A 27,404-nucleotide genomic window follows, 5' to 3' on the forward strand; every position below is an offset into this window, starting at 1 on the left:
CATCCTTTGAGTATTCCATTCTAAGAAACATCAGCTTGTTACCACATTTTAAATTTATTGAACATTTGTAACTGCTGTTATATCAGGAAAAATATTAAATCTGCACAATAAGTACAAACTTTATATGAGAAAGTATACTTGTAAGTGCGTGATGATCTCCTGATGTCTGCTGAGGCACTCACTTCCACAAAAGACACAGACAACATCTCTGGGGATAAACTCAACTGCCCCAGAAAGTGCAACTCTGTTAAAAAATAAAAATAAAAGCAACTAACAGAAAAGCAAACAAAAAAACCTCTCTCCTCTATTGGCTGTAAAAACAGACACTTATCTGCATTCTCAGCTAGGAGAGTGGTTGAGAACCTTCTCTTCCAAAAAAATGCTTTAAAATCTTGTAATGCTAACAAGAGAATGTATTATTCCTCCCAAACGTGGTTTAAACTGTGCAGAAACAAATTTTGTTTAGCACTGGCATATACGCTTCGAAGTACAGCTCTGTTTCTCTAAAGGAAAGAGGGCGTTTAGGCTAGTATAACAGAATCCAAACCATTCAGAATATAAAATAAATTAAAACCTGCTGATTAGGAGATCTTAACAATGAATGTCCAAAGAAAGATAACATCTATATCTAAAATGAAAGATATGTTTTATGCTGTCTGTTCTCCTCCAACTTTAAAATATTCTGACTGTAAGAAATAGCAGACACCAAGTGGGATGTGCCTGTATTTCAATCTAGGCCAGCACGGTCCAACTGGCGCCCATCAGCTGAATCTGGACCACAGGATGCCTCCATATGGCCTGCCACCTTTTCCTTGGAGGAGATAGGGAACAGCTGTTTGAGGAGCAAACGCTGCCCGAACAGCCAAACACCTCCTCCTGTGTCCGGCTGGCTCAAAGCCCAGAGCTGTCGCCGTGTTCCTGTGGAAGGCAAGGAAGGAACGGGGGAAGAAGGCAGCAGACCTCCTACCCACACAAGGACTTGAGCTCTTCATTTGTCTGAGACGGACACACGTAACCCAGCAAAGCCTGTAGCTGCTTCTGCGATGGAGAGGGGCAGCCACAGGAATGGCCCAACAAAGCCCCACGATCTGCCGTTATTGTCATCATAGCCGGGGGTGGGATATACCAGAAGTGACACAAAAATCAGGAATTTGGTGCATGTTTGCAAAGTCTAAACCACCTTACGGTAGATACACAAAGTGGTACAGTACAAGCATACAGTCAATCTTCAGTTTGCTGCCAGTAAAACAGATTAATACAACATTTTGACCCTCACAGAGAGGAAAAACACAGAAAGGTATAAATATATTCCATTATTAACTGCCTATTGATTTATTATTGACCAAGCAGAACAACTCAGGCATTGAAATTCAGACAAAGCAAATTAAATAGCAACACTATTTTACCTTTGTAACTGCCCACTCAATGGAATTTTAAATCTCTCCTTAAGGTGACATGTATGGTAGACAAGTAAACAAAAGGGAAAGATTTTATAGGGTTTACAACTGTGTCATCTTTCTTCCACCCATTTTTTACAGCATCATTGACATCACTTCTGAAAAAAGCTATTTGATTGGCATGCCAATGAGTATAAATAAAGTACAGGGGAAAACGGAGAACCCTAAGGACCTACCTGGTACGTTGTCAAAACTGTATTCTGCTTCCAAATACATTTGCTTTTGACTGCATATTGGTTGAACTCTTTAGAAACATTAAAATATTCTCTATTATATCAACTTAAAAATAATAAACAACTTCCAAACATTTGAATAGTTTAGAGTGTTTTAAAAGGCAGTATACTTGTCTGCATTCAACTCAAACATTATTTAGCACATGAAAGTCAAATGGTGGTATCTTAAAGCCAAGTACAGAGAGACACCAGACGTTCCACTTCACTCTGACCTGGAAAATCATATGCTTATTGGAATAGGATAGATTAGAAACAGTACAGAAAAATAACGTAAGAGCAGCATAAGTCATATTGAAAGTATCATCACAACCTCAAAAATTGGTGTCAAAATTAAGCTAGAGATGTGAAATCTCACCTAATACACCCAATATTGAAGAGTCAAATGTGATACCAGATTTTAAAGATGCTATAATATTATTTTGAGATCTAGAACTTAATGTGTTAAAATGTCCTAAATAAAATGATATTCCAGTGCCCAACAGCTAATAACTGGATTTTAGAATTTCATTCACGCTAAATCAATTAGTCAAATTTTATATGAATAATAAATCAAATTTAGTATCTGATCAAAAGGGATTACAGCCTCCAGGAAATTAAGTTCTCTGTCCAATAGTGCACACAAACAGATCAGAACATCTCTGGGTAGATTACTGCAAGGTTTGTATTCACAATGGGACTACAGTAACACTTTCACAAGCACTGTCCAGATGTCAATACACACTAGTCAGAAAATTGGTATGAGAGTGTTCCTGTGGAACACTGGCTACAAACCAGACTACAGATACTATCTAAAAGTATTAATGACTTCTACCAAACAGATTCTATTAAACAAAACAAAACAAAAAAGGTGTGATTCATGGGGCAGCTTCTGCCTTCTTGAGTAACAGTAGCTTGACAGAAGGCAAAGAAAGCATTTGCAAGTATTTGCTCATTAACTTAGCAAAGAAACATAAAACTGAGTCAAAGAAAATTAACTTGCTAAAATGTTAGTTAAACAGGTGACTTTGCTTTCTCCATTCAGTTTAATTCTAAAATTCTTACTTACCAATCTGTCTTGTACTGGGGAGCCCAGCACTGGACACAGTACTGTGGGTGTGGCCTCACCAGTGCTGAGTAGAGGGGAAGGACCACCTCCCTTGACCTCCTGGGAACACTCCTAATGCAGCCCAGGATGCCATTAGCCCTTTTTGCTGCAGGGGCACACTGCTGGCTCATGTTCAAGTTGGCCCCTAACATATTCATGGGATTATTCCACCCCAGGTGCAGGACTCTGCACTTCTTGTTGAACTTCATCAACTGTCAGCCCATTTCTCCAGCCTGTCAAGGTCCCACTAGATGGCACCTTCCCAGGGACTGAAGTGAGGCTGACAGGCTTGTAGTTCCCTGGGTCCTCCTTCCTGCCCTTCCTGAGGACAGGAGTGGCATTCGCTTTCCTCCAGTCCTCAGGCACCTCTCCCAGTCATTATGATTGCTCAAAGATCACGGAGAGTTATAGAATCATAGAATAGCTTGGGTTGGAAGGGACCTTTATGTTGTCTACTCCAACCCCCCTGCCATGAGCGTCTTCATCTAGATGAGGTTGCTCAGAGCCCCATCCAGCCTGACCTTGAATGTTTCCAGGGATGGGGAATCTACCACCTCTCTGGGCAACCTGTTCCAGTGTTTCACCACCCTCATTGTAAAAAAACTTCTTCCTTATACCTAGTCTAAATCTACCCTCTTTCAGTTCAAAACCATTACCCCTTGTCCTCTCTCAACAGGCCTTGCTAAAAAGTTCATCCCCATCTTTCCTATAAGCCTCCTTTAAGTACTGAAAGGCTGCAATAACGTCTTCCCAGAGCCTTCTCTTCTCCAGGCTGAACAACCCCAACTCTCTCAGCCTGTCTTCATAGGAGAAGTGTTCCAGCCCTCTGACCATCTTTGTGCCCCTCCTCTGGACCCGCTCCAACAGCTCCATGTCTTTCCTGCACTGAGGGCTCCAGAGCTGGACGCAGTACTGCAGGTAGGGTCTCACCAGAGTAGTGGGGCAGAATCACCTCCCTCGACCTGCTGGTCACACTTCTTTAGATGTAGCCCAGGATATGGTTGGCCTTCTGGGCTGCAAGTGCACATTGCCAGCTCATGTCAGCTTTTCATCCACCAGCACCCCAAGTCCTTCTCCTCAGGGCTGCTCTCAATCCCTTCATCCCCTGTATTGATCATCCCTTCAAGCCTGTATTGATACTGGGGATTGCCCTGACCCATGTGCAGGACCTTGCACTTGGCCTTGTTGAACCTCATGAGGTTCACATGGGCCCACTTCTCGAGCTTGTCCAGGTCCCTCTGGATGGCATCCTGTCCCTCAGGCATGCAAGTCACCTCACAATAACATCAGCCAGCTCCCTCAGCACTTGTGGGTGCATCCCATCAGGGCTCATGGACTTCTGTACATCCAGTTTGCTTAAGCATTCCCTGACCTGATCCTCTTCCACCAAGGGTACATCTTCCTTGCTACAGCCTTTCCTCCTGGTGTCTGGGACCTGGGATTCCTCAAGGCTGGTCTTGCTAGTAAAGACTGAGGCAAAGAAGGCATTCGCTGCCTCAGCTTTTTCCATGTTCTGTGTCACCAGGTCCCCTGCCCCATTCAGCAGCATGCCCACATTTTCCTTAGTCTTCCTTTTGTCACCTATGTAGATGGAGAAGTCCTTTTGGTTGCCTTTGACATCCCTTGCCAGGTTCAGTTCCTGGATGGGCTTTAGCTTTCCTAACGTCATGCCGGGATGACTGGACAATGCCTCTGTATTCCTCCCAGGTTACCTGTCCCTGCTTCCACGCTCTGTATGCTTCCTTTTTGTGTCCGAGTTTTGCCAGGAGCTCCTCATCCATGCAGGTCTTCTGGTATTTTTCCCTGACTTCCTGTTCACTGGGACGGACTGCTCTTGAACTTGGAGGAGGTGATCCTTCAATATTAACCATGTTTTCTTTCTTGGGTCCCTCTTCCCTCCCAAGCCTTATCCCAGGGAACTCTTCCAAGCAGATCCGTGAAGAGGCCAATACTGCTCTCCTGAAGTCCAGCACTGTGACCTTGCTTTTTGCTCTGCTCCCTCCATTCAAGATCCTGAACTCCACCATCTCATGGTCACTGCAGCCAAGGCTGTCTTCGACCTTCACATCCCCAACAAACCCTTCCTTGTTTGTAAATATTAGATGCCCACTACAATGGGGCATCTAATATTTTGTAAATATATTTTGTAAATATGGATGCCCACTACAATGCACCCATACAGTTTTTTTTACAGACAGCTAGCTTGCTGGTGCCCTTCAGAAAAATCTGCAGTCCCCTGGTGGTCCAGAGACTACAGGCTGAAAATACTGTCTAAATCAATGCCAAACAGCCATCCTGGACAGTCCTGCAAAACTGATCCTTTTTCCAGCACATGAGAGGCAGCTACGTGCAGATACTACTTACACATAGAGTGCCACTGAATGCATACAGCTGGCCTACCATGGCAAAAGCTATGGCTGGCTGATGGGCTCTGCTGGTTTCAGACTTACCACTTCAAAGATTTTAAAAGTTAACTAAAATTATCATAAAATTGTCTTTTAGTAAGGCAGGTAATAACAGCCTTTACTACACCTGGGGAAAAGATACAACATTGCTTCAGACCCATAGTGCCCAAAATGTAAATAGAGTTTGGGTACTTCCACCTTCTCTAAGAGCACTCCTTGTCTTGATGTCTTGTTTTGATTTACAAAAACTTCTCTGTAGTAGACTACAAACAGGCATGCAGATGCAACTGAAAGTCGAACACGAAGACCACTGCATATTCTTTTAAAAAAGGTTCAAACTTAGTTGTATTTTCTTTAGGAATATAATCTCACTGTGAATGTCTGTAAACTATATGGCTCCCTCTTGTGCCTATTATACCACATTTCAGCATACAAAAAAAATTTTAACACTAAGCCATAAATATTTGGGTTCTGTTCACCCTTCAGTAGGCATGCAATGCTCATAAATGTTAATGGAAGTCACACACATACCTTCCAGGGGAAGAGAAAACCCTGCAGTTTACAAAATTTCTCTTTGGAACAAACTATACAAACATCTTGCAAACTACAAGTCTGCTGCGATGAAAGTACTCTTTTGACCATTGGCTGTATTTTGATAGCAATGCAGAGGCCAAATATGCCTTCAAAGTACATCTGTAAGAACTTTTAACTATTTTTTAGTTATCAAATTACATATGTTTAGGAAGGTGTCAGTGTGGTTTATAGAGCCTGGCTAACATGCCCAAGGGTTTATTTTTGTCTACTCAACATCCCACCTGTTTCTGCTTATCAGACCAGACTACGGTTCAGCTTGCAACAGCTGTGATATTCATAAATCTGCCCATTCTTCATGTGTATCCAGACTGAGCACTTGGAGAAAGAGTTAGAACTGCAGCGTTCTGAGAAAGCCACCCTTATGGAGAAGCTAGGGAAATAAAAGAGACCAGCACTTGTCAAAAAATGTTTAAACCTGCACACCTATCAGAAGCCAAATTATTTTAATAACAGCCTAGCAATCCTATTTGGAAAGAAAATGAAGCATCTGAAGAAATTATTTGTTAACCCTTTTATTCCCCTGGCCATTAGAAACATTTTGCAGACTAAAAATGCTGCAAAGGAATTAAAATATTTTGCCTGCACAAAATATTCCCTTTTTCAGTGTCTTCAAATATCAACAAAACACCTTGTATTTCAAGATGCTACTAGTTTTACTTTCTGCAGTATTTACTTTCTACTTTATCAAGAAAGTAAATAAGATTTTTGTATTACAAAAAGTATATTTGTAAATTTTAAAAAATATTAGTCTGCATACCTGAAGCAATATCAAAATCCTGGTCACACAGGACAGCTTTCATTAAAACACTTGTGCTAAAGCAGTAGTAGTACTGAATGAAATGATGGTATACAAAAATCTAACATTCACTTTCTTGCAGAGTACACTGCCTTTAAGAAGAAAGTGGGTTTGCTTTGCTTTTTTTCATTTATATAACAAATTTTTCTCTCCCCACCTCTTCCCTTTTCCATATGCTCATGAATTACCCTCAGCACTAGTATTTTGTGGGTCAACTTTGTTCATAAAATGTTATGAGTGCATGCAAGATGATACTAAAATTCATTTCAGCTTTTCTGAATAAGGAAAAATGGTACTTTGTTTTAGGGAAGAAAGAGTTTTTTTTTTTTTCCTCTATGAACTTTTTTTCTCCACCATTTCATAAATTACAAGCTCTTATTTTTGAGAGCAGAAACAAATCAAAAAGTTTTAAAACTTTTCCATGAGTTTTCATCAAAAGCATTAGTAATAGGTACCCAGTACATTCACTTGGCACTCCTGGAGCCAGCTGACATTATATATCTTCCTAATGTGACATTTAGTGAATACGAGTAAAGAAACATTCAGCTGAAATTGTGGTTACGTGGGAGTGCTGAAGCATGGCACCAAACAACCAGAACACACCTAAAATTTATCTAATATTTATTACCACTCATTCTCCAAAGAACAAGTAAATAAAGCAAATGATTCCTACCTGTTCTAACTTCATGCTCACATTCAACATGAAACAACAGCTATATTATACAAGAGCATAAAACATGCAATAAAAGCATTTGTCAGGAGAATTAAAAAAAAAAAAATCTGGTCTAGGTTTCTGACCACAGGTGACCAGAACCTACATTTTAACAGTTCATACAAAAGGCAACAGTACAGTACTAAACACTTTCTTGGGTATACTAATATAAAACTCAAAGAGAAGATAGCCATTTATTTAAACACTATTTCCACAAAGGTTTCCCATTGCAGCAGATCAAACTGAACTGAATCAGTCTCAACAATATCAGATTGAGGTCTTCCTCCATGAGCTGCCATATCAGCTTCCATAGAATTGCAAACGTAAAACAGAAAATATAGCAGTGCAGGGTATTAAAGGCTTGTTACCACGTACAGCACATCACTATCACTGGGGTTCTAAAGACAGTCTGCCCCTAAAGTCATCTCACATACATTATTTTCGTTGCTCGAACTGTAGCTTTTCTTACTCTTAACAGTCAACAGCATGGACTTTGATGTGGAATATAAATTATTTTTTAGTGAGACATTACTTTGACCACATTAGCTTAAATGCTATACAAATGATCTTTGATTAGCTTTAAGAGACAACAAGAGAAATAGCGTGTATTTGCCATCCTTAAGCAGATTATGTGCCACATGAAACTTTCATAAACAAAAAATGTTTTGTCAAACATTTAAGCTGCTTTTTGCATAATAGATATCTCATGCTTTAAGTGATGTTACACCACTGCATTTTACATACATTCTTCAGTTGTGCTTGCATCACTTTGATATCAGTCTACGTGTATGCATCAATCACTGAGAAGCGGTTCTGAAATACTGGACACGTGGCAGTAAAAATCCAGAGTTTCATTCCAGAAAACTGTATTCCAGGGTTTTTTTAATTAATGTTGTGACCACATAACCTCTCACATAATACTACTAGTGCAGGATTAGTCAATGAAAATGATGGCACTAGTCATAGTGATAGTTTAGCTATCTGATTAAGTACTGCAAGAGCATGAATAGCAGTTGGAAGAATTGGATAATGTTACACAATATTCTGCTAAGGACTCTTTAAAAACAGTAGAACTATTTAGGGGTAAAAAGATATTATAAAGAAATAAAATTTAGGAGCTCTGTTTGCTCAGGCAGTATACTTCGAGAAAAAAAATGAAAAGCTGGAAGGTCAAGTGTGGGCTGGCAGCCTAGAATAAATAGCACATGGCAAGAAAAGAGAGTTGGCTAAACCATTGTTTCCTGAATCGTGACACCTGGAAGGAAGAATTTTGTTCCTTCCTGATATTAAAGCCATTGTTTCTACCCTTCTCCTTGCCTCAAAAGAAGCGCATCTTATTTGGTTTTCACCCACTATTTTCAATTACTTTAGTTCTCAAAATGTATCGCTCTGCTCCTTATACTTGGTAAATTCACACTGTGTTTGAAATATATTAAGTTCTTCAAACACCAAACAGCTACACAAAATAATTAACTTTTGTTGACTTAAAACAGTTAATAGAAAAACTTTGGAACTCTGATAACGTTAAAGGAGAAAGAACAGAATTGCTTTATGTCTTCTGACCTTTCCTATGGCCAAAAAAAGAGTCTCTAGATCACACAATTGTGGAAATTCAGTACATAAAGTCATATGCTTTTTATGCAGATTGTGCCACAAAAAGCTTTGGATGTTTGGACATTGAGCACTACCTTGACAACAACACATCACCATTCACTCACAACATCAATTATGCCTAGAGATCAGTCAGAGTAACAGTTCTATCTTAGAAACTCAATTTAAATCATTACTTCAGAACATGATGAAAAGTTCACCCATCTCAAGCCTCCCCATACTCAAATTGTTACCAGATGGGTTTATCTTTGTATTTGAAAGCAATCAAAATAATTACATTAAATAGAAAACAACAGTTAATCCACAGTCATTGGAAATACAACATATGCAATGGTTTTATTCTGTCAATTAACAATTATATTTTTACTTTGTTTACTGCAAACTATACATTTTTCAGAGCCATAGATTGTAGATCTCTGCAGGTCACCTAGCCCAACTTCCCACAGGCAAACTTTGGGAGTCTGGCTACCAGTAGCAAGTTGAAAGCAATAATTGGATCATCCCTTATCTCCTTGTCCCCAGAATAAACAAATCCAGCTCCCTCAGTCTCTCCTTGTATGGATAAAGGGCTGAAGCAAATGACATCTTAATAGCCCTCCTTTGATCTCATTCCAGTTTGTCAATATGTCTCTTGTACTGGTGGGCCCAAAACTGTAGAGTATTCCAGATGAAGACTCACCCAATGCCAAACAAAGGGCAGTAATCACTCCTCTCAACCAACTAAATACATTAATATATATTCATAAGCCTACTGAACTGAGAAATTTTAACAGCACTTCAAAAAACAGCAGGAAATTGCTGTTTTAAGAGCAATACACTTGCTCTATTATTTAGCATCACTGTTTTCACACCTTCCTCAAAAATAATCATGAGAACAACATATACTATACACTACATTTAAGATGCTTACCTGAATAACTTTGTAGAAATAGGCATACTGTCGAGCTGTATTTTTATATTGGCTAAAAACATCATGTATGGCCTGAGTTGACTGAAGATACTGCACTTCATCTTCTTCAAAATAGAGAGGAGTGTCATATTCATTGGGGAGTGTCTGGATGTAGGGCAGCCAGAAAGAGCTGGGGTTGGCTCGCTCACAAAGAAGATGGAATGCCAATGTTATATTGCCCATGGCTTGAAGAATTCGATCTTGAGAATACAGGGATCCTGAATTAACCCAGAAAGGTGAGGCACTAAATTAATTGTCCATGGAAAATATCATCCTAGATTTACTTTAAATGAGCATGATGAGATAACATGTAAGAATTTTAAACTAAAAAAAAAAGCTTTTCAGGTTTCTAAAATATTTAGCTGCCCACATTGTATTATGCTGCAAGTTATTTGACACAGTAAACGCCTCATGTACAATTGCATGACAGAAGACATGAAGAAACTAGAATACTCTCAGTACCTCAGAACATTTTATCTCCAAGTGTTATACAAGCTACATGATATGTGTTCAAAATAACACACACAATTCTGGAAGATATCTAGTGCACTCATCCAGAAACAAAGAGGAAAATTAAATTCTTTCCACTGACACTTCAAGCTTCTAGGTATTCCAAACCTGATGGTAGGAATGATAAGCAAGTCCTGTAATAAAGGAGATCAGCTAAAAAAAGAAAGTCCCCTATTGGATGATCCTATACATATCAATTTCTTGCTTAAAAATTTCCTTAAGCTCTTACCTAATACTGAATTTTTAGCTGACTCAACTGTCATCAACAGTTTTCTAGGAACCCACAGAAACAACTCTTCAGCCTACAGAAAGGAAAAAAATGCACAGAGGGTCAGTTAGCATTTATATGATATGCCAAGTGTCTCAAATATACATTGTCTTTAAATTACAGGTTGTTTTCATTTTTTTTTTAAATCAAAATTATTCTGAATCTAAATTCTTCCTTCTCTTCCACTGCAAATTAAACAAACATGCTATGTTTCATATTGTGGTAACCAAATGTTCCAATCTGCATTACACAAAGCTTAAAACAAAGACACTTAGTTTACAACATAAAGTGCTTCAGTTTGGAACTGCTAACATGTAGATTGCCCACACAACCTCAAAGCTACCAGACACATTATATTGCTATTAATTACGTGATCAAATATTTTCTTCCAGTAGAGGTTTTTTCACATTGCCCATTCTTATTTTAGAAGAACCGTTCAAGATTTTTGTCAACCAGTAGTGCTAGCCTTATTAACTATGTGCTACTAAAGCCCTAAAATGAATATAATATGCTCGTTTTCTAATATTCTTTCTACAACAACTGATTGTTCTTCAAAGCTGTTTCCCATCTGTAAAATGGGAATGGAAAGAGACAATCTAAAATGCTTACCTTTTAACAGCTAGCTAACTGTGTGTGTCTATATTCCTTACCTGGTGATCAAAAGATATTCTTTACCATTATCAGCTAATTTTGGGTTTTTTTTAATTTTCACTGGAAAATAAGTATTGCAAATACCTCTTTCTGAGGCAAAAAGAGCAGTGCTTTAAAAGAAGGGACATAAAAGAAAAGAAGAGACTAAGTAGTTAGAAAACATGGAAGAGAGGGATACATCAATGGGGTAGAGTACTCCGGTAATTAGGTAAAGAGTATAGGCAACATAAAGAAAAAAAAAGACTGATTAAAAATTCACAGTACTACCCAGTAGTCATCAAAAATAATACTCAATTTTATCAATAATTTTATTTCTCAAGTACACAGAGTTGAGCGCATTTCAGAGCAGGAGTTTCATAAGCAGTCAAAAGGGGAAAGGGAAGGTGGTTGAGTGTTTCAGAGCTCTGCAGCTACATTCCAAACATGATTTTCTAATCTAAGTCAAATGTTCACATGCTCACCTTTATCTCTCTTGTTGCTTTCAAACCAAACCCCTCCTCTTCAAAGTTAGCTATTTCAAAACCCTCTGTGGATGCTCCATTTTCAGTTGCCCACTTTATCAGTTCAGGGAAATAGTCATCTCTTTTTCCATCAAAGACAACAGACAAACCTATATACACAATTTATTAAAAAAAAACAGCAGAAATAAGAGGATCTAGAAAGATAAAGAAGCTCAATATAAAAGCACATGTAAAAAGATATCTGCTATCCCACAGCAGTTCTACTTTGAAGTACCTGAGTCAGAACTGGTCTTTGTTAAGTGTTACTCAATAGTATACAAATGTCATACCCAATTTCATCAACTTAAATATTCTGCCAAATTGGCTTACCAGTCATCTTAAAAACATAACCACCTAAACTGAGCTCTGATGAAATATGAAGCTCCCCTCCACTTTCCCTTTTAAATAAGCTGAGTGAAAATATTTCCCAGCTTAATACTGATGATAAATGCAATCACCACAACATGTTAATACAGACACAAGGAGCAATTTGAGAGTCAAGCTGCAATTTCATTAATTCAGCACTGGAAATTATGATAAACAGATTTCAAGCTCCTTCTCTCACATACAAGGCAGTTAGCTTTTTCCTGTAGCATACGGATCTACTAAAATAACTAAGGACTGATCATCCTCCTGACATCACAGAGCTTGTCCACATTTTTACACTTGGCTTTTCCAACAGGCATGTGGCCCACCAGTGAAATCACAACTCTCATTCATTTCCTCAGCTTTCCCCTTAATCTTCATCTGATTTGAACCTAGGCATTATGGTTCCCAGCTATACTCCGCCAGCTTTTTCTGTACCTCTTTGCCTCTGTGTTCTCTTCAACCCAAACTCTAGTGTCAGATCACATTAAAAGTGTCCAAATGCCCCTGAAATGCTCAGGCCATTTTATGAGTAACAAAATGTCATCAGCAAGTTGCTTACATCCAGAGATATTTCGGTTAAGCACAGGTGATAAATACATCTTTAGATTAAAAGGATTTTAAGAAAGTAGCATTAGTGTATTTGAAATCTCCCCCCCACCCCAAACCACACATTTCAAGCCCCAGAACCAATCAAATCCACAGTTAACATAAAAGTGCAAGTATCATCTAAAACTATAGCCTTTGATGATGCAGTATAAAAACTCAATATTGATAAAGTATTTTTCGGAATGCAGTAAGAATGTGGTATACAGTGTTTTGGCTTTTTTTTTTTTTTTTCCAAAAAGCTGGCATTTCTCCTTTATTTCATACTCCCTTCAGTATGCTATTTTCTGTGGAATATATTCAGAACTAAAGCTTCACAAATCTAGTAAGACTAGTTGCATAGCTTCTACAGAACTTGATAGGTGTTTATACTGTCCAGGACTTTGCCCTCTTGATTTCCAACATTGACTACTGTATAAGGCTACTGGAAGCTCTTAACATCCCGCTTGTATTTGGAACCATTCTGTAAGCATCTCTGAAATTCAACCTCTGTTCCTCATATATGTTGTGGTCCAATACTTCCCACATTTTTCCAAATTAAAGAGGAGAGCAGCAGCTGCTTTAAACTACAAGCACTATTGGGGAACAATTTTTTTCTATACTGAACAAAATATAGCTATACTTATGAAATCTATATTGAAAAATTAGCTTTATTTAAAATTTTGCTAATGAGTCAAACAAGGAAAAATTTTAGAAAGTAAAAATACTCAGCTTTCAAATTAAGAGTTTTCTATAATCAAGATCATTTTAGTTCACATTCTGCAAGCCAGTGTTCTATTCAAGAAAAGCAAAGTATGACACTTTAGGCAATATATATTCATTTGTACATCTTAGAGCTCCCAAAAGCAATTTATACTTCCTTTGCTAATTGTTTAAAGCTTTTATTAAGCTAGAAAACTGTGTAGTATAAATTACTACGTTCCATTAAAAAATAGTTTTGAAAGACACCGTACTATTCATACTCACTATGTATGTAAAAATGTTACATTAAAAGCCATTTGCATGTCAACAGTGCTGCGATTAGTAGGTTTTGCATCTTTCAAGGAAAAAAATATGTCCTATTAACATAATACTGTTATACTAATTCCACTGCTTCTGCCAACAGCCATTTTTTCCCATGAATGTTTCGATCTTTCTGGCACAGAAGAAAGATATAGTGAACAGCCCAACCCCAGTGCTAACTCTGTTCTTGTTAACCTGAATTATGTTTTACTGTACCACATGTATTACTTCATAAAAACCAGGACACATACCATACGTTTATAGAAGACACAGAACAGCAAAACAATGAATGAAGTTCACCTCTACTGAGCTACAGGATGCAGTGACTCAAACAGTATTGTTTATTCTTCCATATGCCCTCTGCCAATAACTGATATTCAGAGGTTTAAAAGTCCTTTCATGAAGTAAGATTCTTATACGTTAGTCAAAATTATTAAAAACAGGCGTGAAAAGGACATTTCAAGCCTCTCAGTACAGTATTCTGCTTTTTCAAGCAAGTACATGAACCACTCAAGCTCCATTTTAAATGCAGTCTGGCTTTTTTGCCATCACCGCATAAATATCAGAGAAGAAAGAATTGTTATTCCTCTGACATTAAAATACAACAGTCATAAAAAAAGGTTAGTTTTACTAAAATTACAAGAAAAGCATTTTTTCAAGCATCACTCCAAATAAAAACAAAGCTAATATGAAAATAAAGTATCAACAACAGTGAGTTGTTGCAGAACGTACCAGAAGAAAACTGTTCTAATCTGAAAAATAAGCACACCTTAAACTTAGGAAAACTGGCAATAAAACTCCATATTAACTGCCATACCATAAGCATTTCTTTATTTTAATTATGTGCTTGATTTATAGCAGATAGATTTATTAGGTGATATATTTATTTTGTGCATTTATATACATTTATTTTGTCATAATTTAATGTCATAACATTGAATTGCTGAAACTGTTTCCATGTCCAGTAAAGTGTTCAGATTAAAATAAAATAGTTATGAAATTAAATTAAAAATGTTCAGATTTACAGAGGCAGAGGAGCAGACTATGCAATCAGGAATCAAAAAGGCCTATTATTCTCAAAGAATTTTTACTTCTAGTCCTTCATATTTCATCTGATCACAATCTCAACCTCTTTTTTCTACTTATAGTACAGAATTATCACAGGATCACCTGTCTGTGATATTCACTCAGAATTGTAAGTATTAAAATGGTTAACGCCAGTGATCATGCCCACCAGAATATTTCAGAAACACTTGCAAGTGTAAAAAGCAACTGCATGTCAGTGAATTAAGATTTTTATCCCAAAATAATAGGTTTGCATAATATTTATATAATAACAACAAAAAAACCCCATTCGATTTAGCTGTCAACAGACAATTCTCTAGGCAAATCAATACTGTGAGCCACCCTTATCTTACAGTCTTTCACATTTACCTTTTTGCTTTTTGCGAATTTTCTCAACAAGTGAACGAATCTGCACATATTCTTCCCATTCCTTACCAGGACCTGGGGTAGGACTGCTGCATTCTAGAAATAAAAACACCAAATGAAAATGTTTTCTTTAATAAAGTGTATATACATATATGTTAACATGAGAGAAAAGGTAATGGTTTCATACCAACTTTAACTGAACCTTAGTACTACTTGTCCTTCAAACACGTTTACATCGTAAACACTATAATCTCCATTGTTATAAATATCCCATTATTTGAAATGTAATTAATAGATACTTTTAACATTTTCACAGTATAACTTGCCTCAAGTTCATTTTTTAAATATTCTTTCAGATTTTAGAAATATCCAATGTTTAAAAAGCTAGGAAGAAAAAAAGGTAAACAACCAGACCATTAAGTAGATAGTCTCTCAGATAAGACAAACAAAAAAAAAGTCTCTGTTTTCAATAATCCAAGCAAAACACTCTGTTTACATTAGCCTGCTTGCCATCATTCTTGCTGTAATGAAAGCAGATGATACTAGCACAAAGCTTACCTTAAGTAACTAAGAAATTTGCTGGTACATACATTTGACCTGCCTAGTCAATACTGTTTTCCTAGATGTATGTGTACTGGAAGGACAAGCAAAGGAACAATTAGCCAAGCTTTAGCTTTAGATTATATTCACAGTGTCTCTGACAATATTCTAAATGCCAGTGTGTGGATTTCTTGATCTAAGCTGCATAAATCCAGCTGGACAGCTGAAGATTACCTTGCTCAACTGACTTGAAAAATCTTTGCATTGAATAAAATATGGAAGCTTGACAAAAAGAACAGCTGATACTCGTCTTTGCTTAGAAAATTAGATCTACATTTTATTTTTGGTAGCAAAGCAAAGGCCAATTGTAGCATAAGCATCAAACTGCTCTGCCAACTCCTTGTCTCCTCTTTGTGAGCAATGCTAAAGGAAAATTCTAATTTTTCTAAGGCAACATTTAGATGTGTCCAGGATATGAAAATTTGGACTTGTTTTTCACAACAAGTGTAGCTCAGCACAGTTACTAATGACAGTAGAAAGAGTGAACAGTATTTTAGCATCATCGTATGACATTATGTTCTGCTTTTCATATTTACTGGAAATAATGGATGAGTTCCAAGTTCCTCAACAAGTGAAACAACCTTTGGTCTATACACAAGAACTAAGCACTACAAAAAGTTTCCAATCAACAACAAAATTTTTATTTAAGCAACACAAATATCAGTGCAGTTGAACCAAGTTGTATTGCTCCTTTCCACAGTTAATTTCTCTACTCTGATACCAGTTCAAAGTACCATTCAAATGATAAACAGAAACAGTGCAATTCTTGAAGTTTACAAGAAAAACATTTTTGACAAAGCTTCAACGTCAGGTAATCTAGAGTAGTTTTTTTTTAATCTAATCTCCTCCAGTATTTATGGTGGTGTTGAGATGTAAAGCCAAAAGCTGCCAGAAATATGCTATGTCCAATACATACACATATAAATAAGCCAATAATGGTATATACTAACAGAGATAGATACTATAAGATACATACTATACTATCTTAAGCAGGCTGAAGTAGCAAGCTTGGCCACTTACAGGAAATGAATAGAATTCACTGGCTTCAACAAGAGAACGTTTTTGAGTGGTCTGCATACCATCCCTTTTCCCAGAGAGGCATAAAAACGAAACTTACTTTGCAATAACTCACTAATTAGATTCAACATTTCCTTTGGAGATACTGTCGCTGTGGCTCCTGTACCTGACTTCTGAGTTTTTACTCGGCTCTTCTTCCCCATCTTCCAACTAAAACAGATTAAGAAACACACTGTCACCAATTACTAAGAAACAAAATACAATAATGATGAATGGACAAGATCTTCTCTTATTAGTCACTTAAAAAAAAAAAAAAGAGGATGAGGAGATGAGGAGTTGTTTGTGGCACATATATATGTGCAAGTATTATTTGTATGGCCTGAATGTAAGACAACCATACAGTGCAATCTGAAGCAATATTTCATGTAGTTGCACATTAATTACCTCAGGGTAATTAGAAACTAGAACTATCTTACTGTCTTAGAGAGAACTATCTTACTATCTAACTATCTTAGAGAGAAAAAAAACCAACCAAACAAAACCCAAACAAATATTCAGCTCACTTGCAAATTCATTAGTTGTGAACAAATATTATGGATACCAAAGTATCTATGCTATATAAAACCAGGTTATTTCACTGCACTAAAGTAGTAATTCAAAATGAATAGAAAATTTGTATTCCATTTCAAAATAAAAATTAAAATATCATATGTATATCTTTACAGCAGCTTCTTGTGGTTCAAGACAACTAGTTAAGGAAAATTTATTTTCAGTTACCACAATAAATGGAACATCATCCTAGGCTGGTTTTCCAATGTTCAGAGCCCCTTGTTCTCATGGAGGACTTAAATCACACAACATCTACTAGAAGGGCAGCATAGCAGGGTGTGAAATATCCAGGGAATTTCTTGCATGCACTAGGAGCAATTTTTGATACTGGTGCTGAACAGGGTCCTAGGGGAGAGGCTACACAGGATCTGGTGCTCCTGAATAAGGAAGAACTGCTCATGCGTATGATGGCCAACAGCAGCCTTGGATGCAGTAATTGTGAAATGATAGTGTAAGATCTTGAGGAAAAAAAGGAAGGAACGAAGCAGCCTAAAGACTCTAGACTCACAACAGTAGAGTTGGGGCTTGCTCAGGGAATGGTAAGCAGAATGCCCTGGGAAGCTACAAAGGAGCCCATGACAGCCAGTCATCTTCCTGAACTCTTCTCGGAGCACAAAAGCAAGCAAGTTTCTTCCCAACATGCAAGAAAATCTGCAGGCACAGCAGGAGGCCAGCTGACTGTACCTGGGACTCCTCACTGACTGAGCTTAAATGAAACAGAAACATATGCAAAGTGGAAGTGGGGACAGGCAACCAGAGGAGAATATAGATGCACTGTCTGGGCAAGCAGAGACTGAATTAGGGAGGCCAAAGCTTGTCTGGAGTTGATATTGAAGAAGGATGTGAAAGGCAAAAAGAAAGGCTTCTACCGGTACACCATCAGCAAAAGACAGATCGGGGAAAGTGTAATTCAGCTGCTAAATCAGGAAGCAACCTAGTAATGAAAGGTACAGAAAAAGTTGAGGTACCCAACACCTTGGGCATGGTCTTTACCAGCAAGGTCTGCTATCAGGCTTCCCAGGTTTCTGCACCTAGTAGCAAAGCTTGAAGGAGACGAGCTATCAAATTAAAGACTATTTAGGGAAGCTGGACCTACACAAGTATGTAGGACCAGATGGGAAACATCCAAGGTACTAAGAAAGCTAGCTGATGTTGCTGCAACGCTGCTGGCTATCATCTTTGAAAAGGCATGGTGATTGCCTATGACAGGAAGCAAGTAACTTAAAAAACAAACAAACAAAACCCAACAGAAAAGCAAAGTGGGGGCAGGAGAGGATAGAGGATCCAAGGACCTAGATAGTAGTCAGTCTCACCTCATTTGTTGTACAAAACACAGAGTGAGTCCTAAAAGGAAGCTATTTCCAGGCACGATGGACATGAATGTGACTGGGATCAGACAACAGACTTCTAAAGGCAAAACATATACAACCAACCTGACTGCCTTCTGAAGAAATAAGTGGCTCTATGGACCAGGGAGAATTGGTGATTGCCAGTTGCTTTGACTTAAGCAAGGCTTTTAACACTGTCTTCCACAGCATCCTGGTTATCAAACTGAGGAGACGTGGACTGAATAGGTGGACAAGGCAGACAAAAAATTCCTTGGATCACGAGGTTCAAAGGGTTGTGGTCAATAATTGTAAGTCTAACTGACAAATGGTTAGATTCAGTATTCCTCAGTGGTCAATACTGGTCAACATCTTCATCATATTTGGATGCTAGGACAGAAAGCATCCTCAGCAAATTTACAGATTATATAAAACACAGGAAGCAGTCAACATGTTGGATGGCAGGGCCACCATTCAGAGGGACCTCAAGAAACTGGAGGAAGTGGCCAACAGGAACTTTATAAAGTTAAACAAAGACAAATGTAAAGTGTCCTGCATTTGGGAAGGAAAAAACCCTACACAGCATTACAGCTGCAGACTGGACAGGCAGCAGCTCTGCAGAAAAGGACTTGGAGATTCTAGTGGACAGCAAGTTGAACATAAGTCAGCAGTGCACCCTTAAAGCAATGAAAACTAACCATAGTTTGAGCTGCATAAGCAAGAGCATAAACAGCAGGTCAAGGGAATTAATTATTCCCTTCTGCTTGGCACTGGTGAAGCCACATCTAGAGTACTGTACAGTTTTGGGCTGTTCACCACAGGAGGAGTACCTGGAGCATGTACCTGGTAAACTGGAGCATGTCCAGAGGAAGGCCATTAAAACAGAAAAAGGGCTGACACATGAGATGAAAGACATGATGAGGGAGTTGGGTTTGTTCAGTCTGGAGAAGAAAAGGAGCCCACTACTGCCTTCACCTATGTAATGGGGAGTTATACAAAGGGTAGAGGCAGATTCTTCTCAGGCAGGCACAGCAAAAGGTCAGCAGGCAACCGTCACCTGATGCTGCAAGGGAAATTCCAAATAGATCTAAGGAAACTCCTCACCATGAGGGTGGCTGAGCACTGGAACAGGATGGAGATTTAACAGCATCTCCAAGGAACCCTGGAGAATTTAAAAATTTGACTTGGCAAGGCCCTAAGCAACCTGATTTAACTTTGAAGTTAAAGCAGAATATTGAGCCTCTCAATCTCCGGAGGTCCCTTCCCATCTACATTTTTCTATGATTCTACATGTTACTGCAACTGATGTTTTCAACTCTATATGGGCAGCCTACGTATTCTACATGGTATGTAATATCTTCCTGTACAGTATAGAAGATTCTATGTCCAGTTACTTTGCAGTGAGAGGGGAGTCAGACACATTCAGGTAACTTTGGACACCTGAAAGATTTCAACTGCCTGAGTCATGAAGATCACCTCAGACATAGCAGCTTTAAGTTATCACACACTGCACAGTAAAATCCATAAAAATGCTAAAAATCACTGTACAGAAGCAGTACTTTGGATTCCAGGTGTTCTGAGCAGTCTGTATATATAAGAGCGATCCTTTTATCCTTGGTCAGTGTAGCTAGCTTACCCAAAATGAAATGTTTCCTCTCATACTCTATCAAAAAGTTTTGTTCTTTGGCAGCTGGTATTAATACTGGAATGTATCGACCAGCAGCTGAAAAGCTGCTTCTCCACACTGACCAAGACTGAAACAATTGCAATCCATATGTTAAGTAACTGTATAGGGCAGATCTTTTAAATACAAATGCCATATGTTAAAAAACTTCTAGTGGGAAAGGTACATAATCTGGCTGCTTTCATTTTCCATTAAGATTAAAATGAACAAGAAGCTGCCAAGCCCAAGGCTTATTTTAAATACTAACTTTGATTCATCAGGAAGCACATTAAGGCTAACAGTGTTAACTTATTAACTCAAAATTAAAGGAGCTCAAAACTGACTGAAAAGACAACACCTCGTAACAAAAGGGAAAAAATCTAAGGCAAAACTATAAGATGTTTTCAAAAAGGAAGGCAAACCAACCAAATTCTTTCACCTTCTAACACTAAACGCAGTGTAAGGAACAAGACTCTCCCTGGATACATGGAAACTGAAGTCCTGGGGCATAAACTGCACACCCCCCCCCCTTTTTTTTTTTAGCACTCTCTAGCAGATATCAGAGGCTCAAATAACCCATCTGCGCTGCTTAATTTTATCAGTCCCCCTTGAGTTGCATAACTTACTTTCCCAGTACAGCTTCTACCATGAAAAGCCCTCATATGCAGGCTGGTAAGGAGAGATCCCACAGATTCAATGCAATCACACTGGCTGATCACACCCCTTGACGTTTCTAAGTTAATACTGGTCATCCTTTGGAAAGACACTGCTCTACCACAAGCAATTATATTTGATACGAAATTTGATAATATTTTTCAGGTCATATGAAGCAGGGAGTAATGCTCATTATGAGATCTGTGTTGAATTTATAATAGTAAAAATTGGAAATAGGATCAATATAAACGGCCAACCTGCCATAATATAGTGTAAGACAAAGCCATAGAAGAAAAATACCAACAAAAAAAGAACTTAGAAGAGTTTATTTTCATGGTCTTCCCATTATACACTTTTTCCTCTTTTTTTTTTTTCCTAGCAATGCTCTCATACTTGTAAAAAGATAAACAGAGCTCTTGGTGCAGGGGGCCACCTTCACAAAGACTGTATTTGCACATCACCTAGTCACTTGAGTGTTCCACTCTCCCATATGCCATCTTGTTACATTTATTTTACACCCTTCTGCTCTTAAGAGAAAGCAAGTCACATGGGTCTGTAATGGATCCAACAGCAGGTTCAGGGACAGAGTCCAAAATCTTCAGGGCAAGAACAATGCAGTTCTGTGTTGATTCATACAAATGGTTTTCTACATTCCCTCTAAGCAATCCCCTGCATCTTTAGAATCATCAGAAAATTAAAGCACTCACACAGTGTATTCCATGTTACAAGTGATAAATTATGATGACATATAGTTTATATCAATAGAGATGCTCAAAAATATTAAGATAAAGAAGTTGAACAACTGAAATTATTTTGAAGGATTTTAGTTTCTCATTTCTAAGAACAAAGTAGGTTCATCGACCAATAAATTCAGGAAAAGCAGTCTAAGTAAATGTTCTATATACACAACTACCAAAATACTGCAGGCTTTTTTTTTTTTCTTTTTTTAAGTTGTATTTAGAGGAAGGATCTGCTTGGAATATAAGCATCCATTGGTAGATTTTATAATAAAAAACCCAATGACAACTGTGCACACATTATACATGGAGACATGAAAAGTGCCACCATGCAATCAGAACAATGATATGCCAATACATGAAGCTGTATGAATACGGTACATGGTCAGCACTACATTTTGAATTTTTCCCCATATGAAACATGTTAGTAGTGAGAATCTATTTTTGCAGTGAAAGCATTGCCAAGAGTTATGTCTAAAGATAAAGCTGATTTTAGAGTATGTGAACTTCAGCTTCCCAAATATGACGAAAAGAAAAATTTGAACAACGCTAAGTATTTGCATTACTATCGTAGGTGAATATTGTTCTAGAGGCAAAAAAACTTCTCTAGCTGAAATCTGCTCTATGCAAGTAAGAAATTCAAGGCTAATACAAGATCTGTCTCAGCTCCTACTGCTCAGATAACATGCAGCAAACATATCATAGGAAAAACCAAGTTCAGTGAACACAACTCATTAGATGGATGACACCGTAATCAGAAATGCATTTTTTCAGTAGGATGCTACCAGTATATGAACATGAAATAAGCTCTGTAAGTATCTTCACTCTCTCCTTTGATGCATGTTATCTTGTCTAAACTATTGCTTCTTAGTCATCAGAATTTCTATAGAAAAAATATTCTGCATGCATGATTAAATCAGCAAGTCTATCTCACACAAAAAAGCAAAACCAGCAGACTGATATCTTGTTACGGAAGTATCTCCTTTTAAGGAATCATCGATCTTGATCAAAACTGTACTTTTTTATCTAATTCCCAATCAGAAAAATAGGTCTCCATTTCTTACATTACTTATCTCCATTCACTGCTCATTTGCATGAAACAGTATCACTATTTAAAAATCTAATGCATCTGACGTATTGTTTAGTAAAAGCCGTAATTTGAAAGGAATTGCTGCTATACTTGGCTATCCAGAAAACACATTCCAAATACTAATCTAGCGGAGGAGCCTAGTATTAAAAAAAAATAAAATCACATAATATATTGTATATAATATAGAATATAAAAATTGATTATGAAAGTTTTTTCAAATTTTCTGAAAATTAACACACTACATATAATCTGATTTCACACTTGGCAAAAAACAGTTTAGTTGAGCAATGCTCTCTGCTACTTTTAACCAGCAAATGATGAGTTACACCTATAACATGAGACCCAATATGGAGAAAGTAAGCATGGTTCCTTTGTGAAACTACTTTTTGTAATTAAAATTACACAATGAAATTACAGTTCATGAAACAGATTTTAGAGTTATATTTCAATTCTACAGAAATCCCTGAAATTCCAAAAATATTTTTAACTTCAGAAAACACAGTATTTTTTAATTTGAAATAAAATTTCAGATATGAAGCATCTTTTTTTTTTTGCAAGTGACTCAAACTATTGTTTAGAAAGAAATACAGTATGAGCCTGCTTCCTAACACAGCAATGAAAGACAGGCTGTTTGCCAATACATGCATGACAAAAGAAGCAATATAAAATATAGCTGCATGACATATGGAGTAAAACAAAACAAAAAAATCCTTCAGGACTGAGATGAACTGCAGACTTCATAAATATCTGAAGCAGCAGCAGCACTACACATTTCAGTGGAAAAGTGGTTTGGGCTTTTTTAAATTTTTTTCCTCCAAGTTTGCTTTTCTGGTTGTCTTCTGGTAAATATTTTTTAAGTACTATGCCATGCTTCCTTTCAGATGAACTTTGTTGAAAATTCCTGAAAGCATTCTGCAAAGAGAGTACGCTGACAGCAATGATGAATAAGCTTGGTAACACACAACACAGCCACATTTCCAAATATAGTGTATCAGCTGGCTTGGCAAAAAGAATCATGCCAAAACTGGCAGGGAGGGGCGTAACCGATCCATCTCCCCCCTCTAATACTGCTATCAAAGAGCAGTTGTGTTGTGTCAGACTTTGAACTTGTTTCTGCATCACACACAAATAATATTTTAATGAGCTATAAAATATTCCCCCCTGCCCTTGACTTACAGCTTTAAGAAGTGAGCATGTTCACCTAACAGCTTTAGGAGATGTCTGTACAAAAATCCCAAAAGAAGTACTAAAGAATTGCTATGAATTCTTTAGTACTGTATGTGCATTTGGTTTTTTTATGAAAAAAACATGACTGACTGTTTAAACATTTTATTTAAGAAAGCTATTACTTATGGTATTAGAGAACTTGACCACATCACGGGACCACATTTCCATATGGAAGCAATGCCAAGCTTGGATGATAAAATATGGATTTTCCTAAACAATACTTCAGAAAAAAATTAATCCATTTAATCATTAACAACCCCCCCCAACTTTTCACATTCAAATGACCACCAAGAAGTTCACCGCAGCACTATGTGGAGCTGGAGTTAAGTTTGATAGAAAAAAAATCCATCATAAGGAACTATAAAGATACCTACTTCTCACTCATTGGGTAAAAATACAAGCTTGCAACCTTTGTTACAACACTGTGAATAAAATCATTGTGCTAAGCAAACACCATATTAATTTTTAAGTATTTAACTGTGTTAGTTTTAAAGAATTTATCCTACATGATGCAGAATATATGGAGTCCGATTTCTTCTGGATGTGCATCTCCTTCTTACACATGCCTTTTCCAATGGTCCCAGAATCCCTGCAGTGCTCCCAGTTACCCTCCTCATCTCTTCCAGGACTCCACATTGCTTTCAGTTCCCTCCCCACATGACCTTACTAGCCAGGCAGCATCTTCTTTTGCAGGTTTCGATATAACTGCGCATGTTGGGCAAAAACATCAGCACATATGTTGACTGACTAACTAACAGGCCAAGCAGATAAACTGTTCTCAACACAGCTTTTCCTCTAGCAAGCGGACCAACTTATGTTTGAGTTCTCCCACTGTGTCAAATTTGATTAAAAACGTCCAACAAGTTGATGGGTGAAGCGGGAAGAACCGACCAGCAGACAGACCTGACATGATCCTATAAGCCTTATTTGCTTCAGCTATAACTTTTTTACTTTACAGAGTAGTAAACCAGCTTCTCAAAAATGCGCTGAGCTTTTACAATAACAACCAAGTTAGGAATTCCCACAGCAAGAGTTATCCGTTCAAGTTTAACTTTGCTTCAAGGACTCAGTATATTTCCAATGCAGTATCTTAACATTGTATCTTCTTTAATTCAGATCCTTGTAGATGCTAATTACATTATGTTCTCATTACATAATAGTTTCCACCCCACGCATCTTCTTGGCATATACTAGCACAGAAGGTGAGGGGTGCAGATCTAGAATCAGTATTAGAAGGACAGATACAGGTCGACAAGGGCAGACAAGGAGAAGACGAGGGAATTCTCAAGCCATGTAAAGAGCACGGAAAGGTGAGTATAGTAGGTGGTTGTGGGATATGTTCCTTGGCTGCATCGAGAGGGAGGACAGATGAGTAGGACGTACACAAACCAGGCTTGCAATTTTTTTTTTTAGTTTGATTGCCTAGACTAAGTAATTTTCCCCTCTACTTCAGAGAGGGAAATGTATCATCTCTTGTATCAACATATGTTGAGCAGCCAGGGTCTTAAGGGACAAGCTTAATGCTTACAGGCAATTGACAGGAGTTCTCCAATCTGTATGTAGGAGAACACAACTTTACACTTGATATGACCAGGTTTATGGGGAATGTGATCTTCTGCTTCCACTGATCAAGTTTTTTTTTCTCCTAAACTTGAATCTTATGACTGCGGGTAAAAAGATAAATACATTTTATAGCAAATAGAAAGCATGAAATCAAGAAGTGTAAGAACAGTGTGGGTGGAGGAAGAGATCTGTGATCTTTAAGAAAAATTCAGTTTATACATTTACAATGAACACTATGTTTGCTTGTGAAAACCACCTACATCATGTCACTTGGAAACCACATTAAACACTCTCATCACTCCTAAGGTATTAATCTAGATGTTCCCACTAAATAAATGACTAATTAGTTACTGATTCAATCCCTTTCCCCCAGCTCTCAATCTCTCACCCTGGCTGTACTCCACCCCTTCTCTTCTTGCTATTAATTCTCCTCTCCCACCATTGCCCTTTCCTTTTTCTTCCATTTCTTCATTTCCTCTATAAACTTGCCCCCAAAGCTCTACTAAATACAATGTCATTGCAGTTCACTGTGTTTGTGTATTTTCTCTCTCCAGCATGTTTCTGTTCTTCTATTTAAGTTGTAAGCTCTTTTGGAAGTGGGACCTCCTGTGATTATAGAGTGCTTATAACAAGGCAGCCTTTTTTTTTTTTTATAACAGGATCTGAAGTATTGCCATAACACTGATGACAATGCTGACAAAAATAACCTACAGAAAACACTAATAAGATTAATGATAGAAAAGCCCATACTGTTTCCACTTAGGATTGCATTCCACTTAAAATACAATGTAAATTTCTGTTTCCCAAGAACTCCCTTAGTCATAACCCACACTATTTCCTTCTTTAAGAGCTAGCTTTGATACACTTGCTCCTTGTGGCAAGATGCTGTACTCGCAAACAGTCCAATGCACAGCCCAGCAAATACAGAGTGCCCTAGGTTCTTCTGCTTTCCCAAAACAACTCGCACCCCTCAAACACAGTTCCTTCCTGCTAGTTAAGAAACTGCAACCTCTCTCCTACATAAAATATAAGGACTGCCATGCTTAGATTTTTCATCTGATCATCAAGTCAAGAATGCCACCTCCAGCAGCAGCCCGCAGCTCCAGACACGCATATTCTGCAGGAAGAGGGAGATCCTGGCACACACATATATTGGTTACACACTGCAGTTTTCTTCCAGTTCCATCTTAGGAGATTCTGCTTACCATTCCTCCCTCCTTTTCCAGTGTCTGCTCCCCAGATTCAAGACCCCATAAAATCACAGGGCTTCTTCCTCTGTCGTCTTGATTAAAAAACACTTCCCACATCCCCTAGTATCTTCCCATCTCTGAAGAACAGCACCGAGCACCATCCACCATCTCCTCAAGGAATAGTGAGAACAGAAGTTGCTCTGCTCTGTTTCTTTTTAAAGTCTACAGTTTTCATCCTCGTCTTAGTCTTCTTTATTTCTCTTCTCCCCGCACCCTGTCTTTTACCAGTGACAGCAACCAAGATGAGGTACTTAGAGCACTACAGGAAAAGCACGACAGAGGGATTTTTCTCTAGTATGTTCACCCAGCTTCTTGTGGCCCAAGCTGCAATGTAGTAAACATCCCTTCTTCAGGAGGTTGTGAAGTTACCCAGGTCGGCTTCTCCTACTTCCTACAGAATTTCAGTTTTATTTTCCTTTCAAAGACCTGGTTTAGCCACATGACCCATTTGTAATGGGACTCCGCATATTTCCTCTCTCAGGTAAAGCAAATGA

At 37.9% G+C, this 27,404-nt stretch overlaps 1 protein-coding gene across 1 annotated transcript in view; it reads right to left on the bottom strand.

Moving 5' to 3' along the window:
• Window positions 1-27,404, bottom strand: part of SETD3 (SET domain containing 3, actin N3(tau)-histidine methyltransferase) — a 65,044-nt gene that overhangs the window by 22,569 nt on the left and 15,071 nt on the right. Inside the window, exons 2-6 of the mRNA XM_072865040.1 lie at window positions 16,893-17,002; window positions 15,179-15,271; window positions 11,732-11,880; window positions 10,581-10,653; window positions 9,803-10,059 (exon numbers count right to left, since the gene is read on the bottom strand). Coding sequence (XP_072721141.1) covers window positions 9,803-10,059; window positions 10,581-10,653; window positions 11,732-11,880; window positions 15,179-15,271; window positions 16,893-16,995 — 675 coding nt within the window. The 5' untranslated portion in view covers window positions 16,996-17,002. The remainder of the gene's footprint in view (window positions 1-9,802; window positions 10,060-10,580; window positions 10,654-11,731; window positions 11,881-15,178; window positions 15,272-16,892; window positions 17,003-27,404) is intronic.

This window comes from Ciconia boyciana, chromosome 6 (genome assembly GCF_034638445.1).
Source record: "Ciconia boyciana chromosome 6, ASM3463844v1, whole genome shotgun sequence".
Lineage (NCBI taxonomy): Eukaryota > Metazoa > Chordata > Aves > Ciconiiformes > Ciconiidae > Ciconia > Ciconia boyciana.